General features: G+C 45.9%; 1 protein-coding gene across 2 annotated transcripts; it reads right to left on the minus strand.

The window, feature by feature from the left end:
• Nucleotides 1-1677: 1677 nt before the first annotated feature.
• Nucleotides 1678-7720, minus strand: RPP38 (ribonuclease P/MRP subunit p38). Of its 2 annotated transcripts, none has more exons than XM_014483176.2 (3): nt 7499-7720; nt 6009-6049; nt 1678-2620 (listed from the first exon to the last, which is right to left on the minus strand). In XM_014483176.2, exon 3 carries the CDS (start codon nt 2607-2609, stop codon nt 1761-1763), a length of 849 nt encoding a protein of 282 aa, XP_014338662.1. In that variant the 5' UTR covers nt 2610-2620; nt 6009-6049; nt 7499-7720; the 3' UTR covers nt 1678-1760. The 2 variants fall into 2 exon arrangements, with proteins under 2 accessions (XP_014338662.1, XP_014338663.1); XM_014483177.2 differs by lacking the exon at nt 7499-7720 and adding an exon at nt 6957-7475.
• Nucleotides 7721-8486: the final 766 nt, after the last annotated feature.

Genomic DNA, 8486 nt, shown 5'->3' on the forward strand with positions numbered 1-8486 from the left:
AGAGTTAAGAACTGTTCTGACAGAGACTATGAACCCAAAGGCCTAACACATTTACAGCCTGGCCCTTTACAGAAACAAATTCTGTTGCCCCTGATTTCCCCTAAGGAGCTGAGAGCAAATTTCCCAAGCTTCTGCTCATCTGGAAGGCCAGCTCACAGCTGTGATGCCCTGGGACCTCCACTAGGGGGTGCGCGTGGGCCCCCTAAGTCCTTCCTAATTGAGGACAAGTGCTGTTTTCCTTCTAGAAGGCACAAGGTTAGATTTCTCATATACGATGACTCAAAGCCAACTGCACTACCATTTTTTTCCTAACAGGAGCAGGATGGCTTCAGAAGCAAAAGTGAACCAATTCACTGAAATACGAGAATTAAGTAAAGGAGATTTTTAACTTAATCTGCAGAAGAGGTTCCAGTTGAGAATCATGTCCCAGTCATTTTTATGGCAGTCTCATACGAAGTAGGTTTTCAAAAAATCGCTTGATTGCCACTCATAAATTTTGCACAGGCTCACCTCATGATGGAACTGTGGCAGTTACTCTCTTCACTTACATAGTTGTTGTTATAGGGTTCATATTCTTTTACTCATTTTAAATTCAGTATTTAATAAATGACTAGCACATCCATCTCTTTATAATGTAAACATGTTACCAATGAGCATTTTAAAATAGAAAATCAGTAAAACAGCTCATATTTATAAAATAGCTGTTATTATAGAACCAAATTTCGATGTATAGAGTCATAGATTCAAGAAACCACACTATCCCGTGTCCTTTGTCAGCAATGGAAATGCTCTAGTCCATGACATATCCTTGCCCCCCCACCTTTTTAGTCAAGATGACATTCAGTCGATTTAAGAAATAGGTGGCATAATCCACAGATCAACCAGAATTTAGGCTAAAAATAAACTTTAACCCAATTCCTTCCCTGTAAATTACAGAAAATACCTTTTCCAAACAACAACACTATAAATAGCGGTGCTTTCACTCAGAGCATCAATTATGCTCCACACACTAACACAAATGACCCTGTCACGACAGACCCACATCGGAGCATACAGCCTCCTCCGTTTACTTTTCTATTCTCTTCCTGACTCGTTTCACCTTTTTCCATCATACTTTTTATACATGTTAAAGTTCCAAGGGGAGAAAATAATAATAAAATTCCAAGGAAGTAAGTTAACCAAATAAAGTGGTGAATTCTAGTCAAAATAGCTTACCTGGCATTTTCTATGTTTAGCCTTTCTCCCAAGCCCATACCTACCTACAAAGAAAGGCAAACTGACAGTAAAAATTAATACGTATTACTTCTGAGAACAGCGTATTGCTTGGCATTTAGTATCTCTCCCCTACACGGATGGTGCACCTGCAGTCTAGCCTCATCTCCCCCACCACCCCACCCCACAACTGGAACCGTGTTTGTGTGGCAGGTTTTCCAAGTTTGGATGGAAAGATGTTCAGTGTTGCAGGATACAGATGTTCTTGTTCACAAGCGCTATACCAGCCTTTTAAAAAGTGAATTTATGCCAGCCTGGACCTTCATTTCAATAAAGCTTCATTTTGATATTCACACTTCTGAACAGTCTCTGCACTTGGTGTTTCTAAGCTTCAGCATATCTGTATTCTACAGTCACAGAAAATCTTACACATGTGAAAGGAATGACACTAAATAGTCCCAAGAATATATGTAAAAGTCATTTTATTCATTTCTAGGCTTCTTAACAAGGTGTTTTACAACTGTATCAAGTGACAGGCTTATGCAAGATTACTTTGAAGCCGTTCTCTTACTTTTGGGTGGTTTCCTTATCTTATTGGGGTTTGGAATCAGTTTTTTTATCTTCAGAGGTTGTAACACCACAGGCTGCTGACCCTCAGCAAGCTTTCTCTTGGGTTTAGAGAGGTCTTCAAAGGAAGTGTCCAGAATCTCTTCATCTTGGCTTTCCAAAGATTCTGCCTGCAGGTTCTCCCTGGGGTCTTCGAGTGCATCCTGGAGCCATGCCACATTCAGACGGGGGACTCTGGGGAGGATGGCCCTCAGTTCCTCCCCAAAGGCAGTAGTGTTCCTCTTGAACCCCAAGGCCAGGACGCATTTTAAGCCCAGGACAGGTGCGAGCCTCTCACTGAGCCGGGGAACCTGGCAGGCGGGGACGCCTCTGCTGACACTCAGCTGCACCAGGTGTGAGGTCACGATGGCTGGCTTGGCAGACTTACACGCCAAGGCCAAGAGCAGCTCGTTCCTCTCTAGTGCTCTGGTGACCTCGTTGATGCCGATAGCAAGCTGCTTCCTGACGTCAACGGGGGTCCACCCTGACGCCTGGGCATCACCTTTGGGCTTTTCTTTCTTCAGATCCTCACCAGTGTCCACGTCTATGCTGCTCATGTCTCCACTTTGTTTTTTCAAAGGGGGCTGCTTTTTCTTTCTTTTCCTATCCTCAATCTTCTGAAGCCCGAGAGACTGAATTCTGTCCTCCAGGGTCTGCAGTATGAAGTGCATGTCCTCCCTATCCAGGACGCCCCAGCAGATGCTGTACGGGTTGTTCAGTGACGTCTTCACAGGTAGAGGTCTCGTCTTCCGCACGGAGCCCCTCCCTGGTGCCTGTGGGGCTGCAGCCATACTGAAAAATCCTTCACAGGGGAGCAAAATGGCAAAGGAAAATTCGTGTTAACTAGACATGCGTCTTAAGGATATCTTGGTTGTGCTCTTTCTGGTTTTTGAAAGGCTAGAGCAAGCCTACTTACATAGGACATGTATATACTTACATATATATATGTATATATGTAAATAATTATATATATATATATGTATATATGTGACCATACACCTAATCTCTCTTTTAAGTCATTTATTTTCCCCATTTTTTCCTATGACTTAGTCTTCATTCATATACAGGCAATTTATGAATGTTTTGCCTTATTGCAATCCCAGTGAAATTCTATGTTTGCTTTATTGAAAATGTTCCAATTTTACTACTTGTCGTAATTATTTATCTTCTTCAGGACCTCTGTTATTAGTCTGATAGATTTCTGACCATTTCCTAGATTGCTTTCCACTTAGGCTTCTATTTATCCATTCAGCAAATACTGAGCACCTCTACTCCGAGTCATAGGCACTGGGGTTCAGCCTTAAACAAGTTCCCATGACCACCTCTGTGAGTCCCCACATCCCTCTGCCCTCAGCACAGAATCTCTGAGGGCCCTGGAAGCCTCTGCCATTAACCAGGTGTGATTTTTAAAGAACTGGGACCATAATCTATGCACATGACTGAAAATCTGAATGATTCATTCTGTGCCCTTTTGCGAGTCCTCCTCCCCTCCCTGGACCCTAAGTTCTTTGTCCTTCATAAAACACGGATACACAGATTCCCCCTTCCTCTGGTAAGTCCAAGCAGGCTGTTCCTCTGGCTGACAGTGTGATGAAAACAACGGGAATTTTGTAATGCAATTTAAAGATACTAATCTGTTAAGGCAAAACAGAGGGATGATTGCTAGCAAAATGTTATAGATCACTGTTCTCAGGAGCATCTCCTGATAATCCCATCCGGAGGCAACTGCACGTTCCTCTCTTCTGTATTCTTCCTCACTTCCTGGGCTCACCTGGGAACCATAGGGACCCATGTTGCAAAACTGAAAGAAGGTAAATGAGCTAGAGAAGTCTGGAGTTTGGGACTGTCCCTGTTTTCAGGTAACCAGATTTTCTCATTCCAGATTTCTCCTCATGTGAGGTCATTCATCCCACAGATGACCCCCACCCACAAGTGGCCCAGGCAAGATTAAGGATAAATTCCCCTCCAATAAACACCTTAAGAGCCTGGCTGCCAATGCTGAGGAGGAAGTCAGAACAAGTAAGGCACTTTCTCCAAGAAATACTTGATTCTCACAAAAGTCCATTAGTGGGGGAAGCAACAGACTCAGGTTAAATACCCTGCCAGTCACAGCTGGTTTCCCAAATCCAAATTCTATGCTCTTTCAATCCTGGCTGCATCTCAAAAATAAGCTGTGACTTTTTAAAGTATATAGATGGTTGGTCCTTACCCTAGGTCTACTGAATCGAAATCCCTGAGAATACGGCAGGGCTCCTTTACTTGTCAAAAGGTTGCCCAGGTGACTCTGATACAGAACTGGGATTGGGAACCATCCCTGAGACAGGGTCTCCTGACGTCTACTGGCCTCTGAAGTTCCTCCTACGTCACCTCACAGAAAACCAAAATTCAGCTCCCTGGAGTGAAAGCTACCTTGTTCCTGTCAGTACATGAACCGTGAACTTCCAAGATGTTCAAGCTAGGTTTAGAAAAGGCAGAGGAACCAGAGATCAAATTGCCAACATCCACTGGATCATCAAAAAAGCAAGAGAGTTCCAGAAAAATATCTACTGCTTTATTGACTATGCCAAAGCCTTTGACTGTGTGGATCACAACAAACTCTGGAAAATTCTTCAAGAGATGGGAATACCAGACAACCTGACCTGCCTCTTGAGAAATCTGTATGCAGGTCAGAAAGCAACAGTTAGGCTTTTTCAAACAGAATGAGAAGTCTCTTTTGCCAGGGTTGTGAGAAGATTCAATCAATGAACATTTGAAGAGCATCTAAAGTACATCCTGGCAGACGACTTAAAAAAAAAAAAAAAAAAAAAGAAAGCAACAGTTAGAACTGGACATGGAATAACAGATTGGTTCCAAATAGGCAAAAGAGTACGTCAAGGCTGTATATTGTCATCCTGCTTATTTAACTTATATGCAGAGTACATCATGAGAAATGCTGGGCTGGATGAAGCCCAAGCTGGAATCAAGATTGTTGGGAAAAATATCAATAACCTCAGATATACAGATGACACCACCCTTATGGCAGAAAGCGAAGAACTAAAGAGCCTCTTGATGAAAGTGAAAGAGGAGAGTGAAAAAGTTGGCTTAAAACTCAACATTCAGAAAACTAAGATCATGGCATCCAGTCCCGTCACTTCATGGCAAATAGATGGGGAAACAGTGGAAACAGTGACAGACTTTATTTTTGGGGGCTCCAAAATTACTGCAGCCATGAAATTAAAAGATGCTTGCTCCTTGGAAGAAACGCTATGACCAACCTAGACAGCATATTAAAAAGCAGAGACATTACTTTGCCAACAAAGGTCTAGTCAAAGCTATGGTTTTTCCAGTAGTCACGTATGGATGTGAGAGCTGGACTATAAAGAAAGCTGAGCACTGAAGAATTGATGTTTTTGAACTGTGGTGTTACAGAAGACGTGAGAGTCCCTTGAACTGCAAGGAGATCCAACCAGTCAATCCTAAAGGAAATCAGTCCTGAATATTCATTGGAAGGACTGATGCTGAAGCTGAAACTCCAATACTTTGGCCACCTGATGCGAAGAACTGACTCATTGGAAAAGACCCTGATGTGGGGAAAGACTGAAGACCAAAGGAGAGGGGGACGACAGAGGATGAAATGGTTGGATGGCATCACTGACTCAATGGACACCAGTTTGAGTAAACTCCGGGAGTTGGTGATGGACAGGGAGGCCTGGCGAGCTACATGCAGTCCATGGGATCAAAAAGAGTCGGACATGACTGAGTGACTGAACTGAACTGAACTGAACTGTTCCTGTCAGTGGCGCCCACTGCCGGAGACTCGGTGTCTGCCTCCTAAACTTCCTTCCCGAGCAGACCTGCGCATGCCAGTCATAGGAGTCGGCTCCTCCCCTCCAGCTCTGCAAACTGGAGATTGCTCATCCAAATCCAGTGACGTGACTGGCAGAGGCTGGCACCAGGTTAAGGTGGTCAGGAAGAGGGAATTAGGTGACCATGGAGCAAATACGGTGACCTAACAGAGCTTTTGCTGCACACAAGCTACAGTTCAGGTGCCTCCACATTCAAACAACAGGGAGGGACATCCCCAGCGGTCCAGTGATTAAGACTTTGTGCTTTCACTGCAAGGGGCAAAGCTTTGATACCTGGCTGGGGAACTAAGATCCCACAAGCTGCATGACCAAAATCCCCCCAAACAACAGGAAGTTAGTACTTACAGTTAGAAGCTCTGGGCATTAGCTCCTCCTGTCTTCAGAATCTAGAGGGGGAGACCAGAGCCTGATAAGTAGAATCTCATGGGATATAATCCAGAACTAAAGTGGGAACAAGTAACAGCGTTGGAGGAGGAGAAAATTAGGAAGGGCCTGCTGAGGTGTCTCTGGAGGCTTCTGCCCCAAACATCAAGTGGAAACTTATTAAGGTGACATCCAAGGGTCCCCATCTCCCCATCAGCCTTTCTCCTTATGCCCCACCACGGAACCACTTACTATTTACCAAGGCCACCAGTCCGGCCTTCCATGGCCTTATACCCATTCCTTCTGCCTGGAAAATGAGTCCCACCCTCCGCACCCCCACCACCTGTCTTACTTAAACAAGTATTTGTGGACTATACGCAATGCACCAAGTCAGAAAGATTATGAATTACAAACAGCTACTGAACTCACTGGGCTTAATGTCTATGAGAGAGACTCATCAGCAAAGTATGTGATGCACTTCAAGGTCAGGGCCCTGAGGCCTGACAAAGTTGGGGTCAAGAAGGGCCTCGAGCAGGTGACCATATATTTATTTATTTGGCTGCACTGGGTCTTAGTTGCAGCATATAGGATCTAGTTCTCTGAGCAGCATTACAACAGGGGTCTCATGCGTTGGGAGAACAGGAGTGTCAGCCACTGAACCACCTTGGAAGTCACCTTTTAACCCACATCTAAAGAATCCCCACCAAAAGGAGTACCTATTCGGGAAGGGCACCCCAGGAACTGCATAAAGGAAATAATGTCAGTGTTGCTGGGGCATGGATGTTAGAGAGAGTAGAGAAATACTGGACCAGATGGTGAAGACTGCTGCAACCCTTACAGTGGGAGCGGCTGTTCAAAGCAGAGAAATGGCACAGCTAGAAAGACGTCATACAAAGATCTTGGTGGACTCGAGCCAGGAGGAATCTTTACCAAGACTGGAAGCAGCAAAGAGGACTCAGAAGAGTCCTGGGAAGACATGACAGTGACCTTCACTAGAGTTGCCGATGGACGGAAACACATGCTAGTTGAAACAGGAGGTACAATCCGCCCGACTTAGTGACCAACTGGGAGTGAAGCAGAGAGACGACTCAGGGAGGACTCTCGGTTTCCGGATCTGGTAACCGATCCCCGAGGTCATCTCTCTCTCGTCTGCCGTCTATGTAGTGCCGACCTACTATTCAGCACACACGACTGGAGTTATTTTCTTGTCGGCCTCCACTTCTAGGCTGCGGAGAACAGAAGGGCCGGGTGGGGCTTTGTCTGATTGCTTCTCGTATCCAAAAGACGCTCAACTCCAAATAGAGCAGAGCCTGATCCCGGGCCGGGACGCAGGAAAACACGCCGGTAAGGGGAAGCCCTAGAGATGCGGAGCCCAGAAAACTTTGCGCGCGCCTGGCCGAGTCGCCGGTTCGATCCCAACCAGAGCGACCCCTCCGGCTCTCAGATCCCAGCGCAGAGCCCTCCGCTCTTACCTCCGCGCCGGCTCCACGTGGCCGCGCTGCGCGTGCGCAGAACCCGCTCCTTGCCCGGCCTCTGCCTTCCAATGCGGTGGGGTGGGGGATAGAACCACTCAGAGAACAGTTTTCATTCTTCTGCATCCGACCACTCCCAAACCGGAAAGTCGGCCCAGGCCGTAGCGACAGAGTTCAGGACTTTAGGAGCTGGGCGGAGGATTTGTAAAGGACCTCCAGTGGCAGTGCGCAGGCGCAAGGTGTGTCTCGCGAGATCTCCAGTTGCCTGGTAACGTGCAGCGCGCTGTCTGCAGTCTGTCCTGAGGACTAGTGTACCGGTTAGACTCCAAAGGCTAGTTCTCTCTCCAGTCGCCGCTCCTTTCTAACCCAATTTCTGCCCTTCAGCGCCTGGTTCTGAACCTCTCTCGCTTTTCTGTTTTCGGCTTGCCAAAGAGACGCTAAACCAGTGCCCCCTTCACCGACTCTCTGCCGAATCCCCGGCAATGTGGAAATAAAAAAATAAAGATAAATGGGAAACGGGAAGGTGGTGACGAAACTATGCACTTCTAGGCAACGATGTAGACGATCTTGAGCCTCCGGAAAGAGGAGCCTCCGGAAAGAATAAAGGCTATCTTGAATTCTGTGAGAGCAGTTCAGAGAATTCCAAATACTATGACTACCCCAGCCATAGTAGGAGGCTTGGATGGTTAGGAATGGAGTCTCTGGGAAGTCAGACAATGTAAGACAGCTGAAGAACATTTTCAAGATCAGGGATCTGAATCTGTTGATTTACTCTTGTCAAGACCGAGACCATAGTTTGCTTCTAACCTAATAAGCCTCCTCCCTCCTCACACCCTTTCTTTTCCCTTTCCATTCTAACTTAGCACTTTTATTCCTCTTCTAAATATTTTCCTCTTTTTCTCAATCGCTTCACCGCTCGTTTTGTTTCGCATCTTTGGTCTGTATAACTTCAATTTTCATCACCTACATAGTACCCGACTGGCCGTAA

The sequence above is a fragment of the Bos mutus genome, chromosome 13, assembly GCF_027580195.1.
Source record: "Bos mutus isolate GX-2022 chromosome 13, NWIPB_WYAK_1.1, whole genome shotgun sequence".
Taxonomy (NCBI): Eukaryota; Metazoa; Chordata; class Mammalia; order Artiodactyla; family Bovidae; genus Bos; species Bos mutus.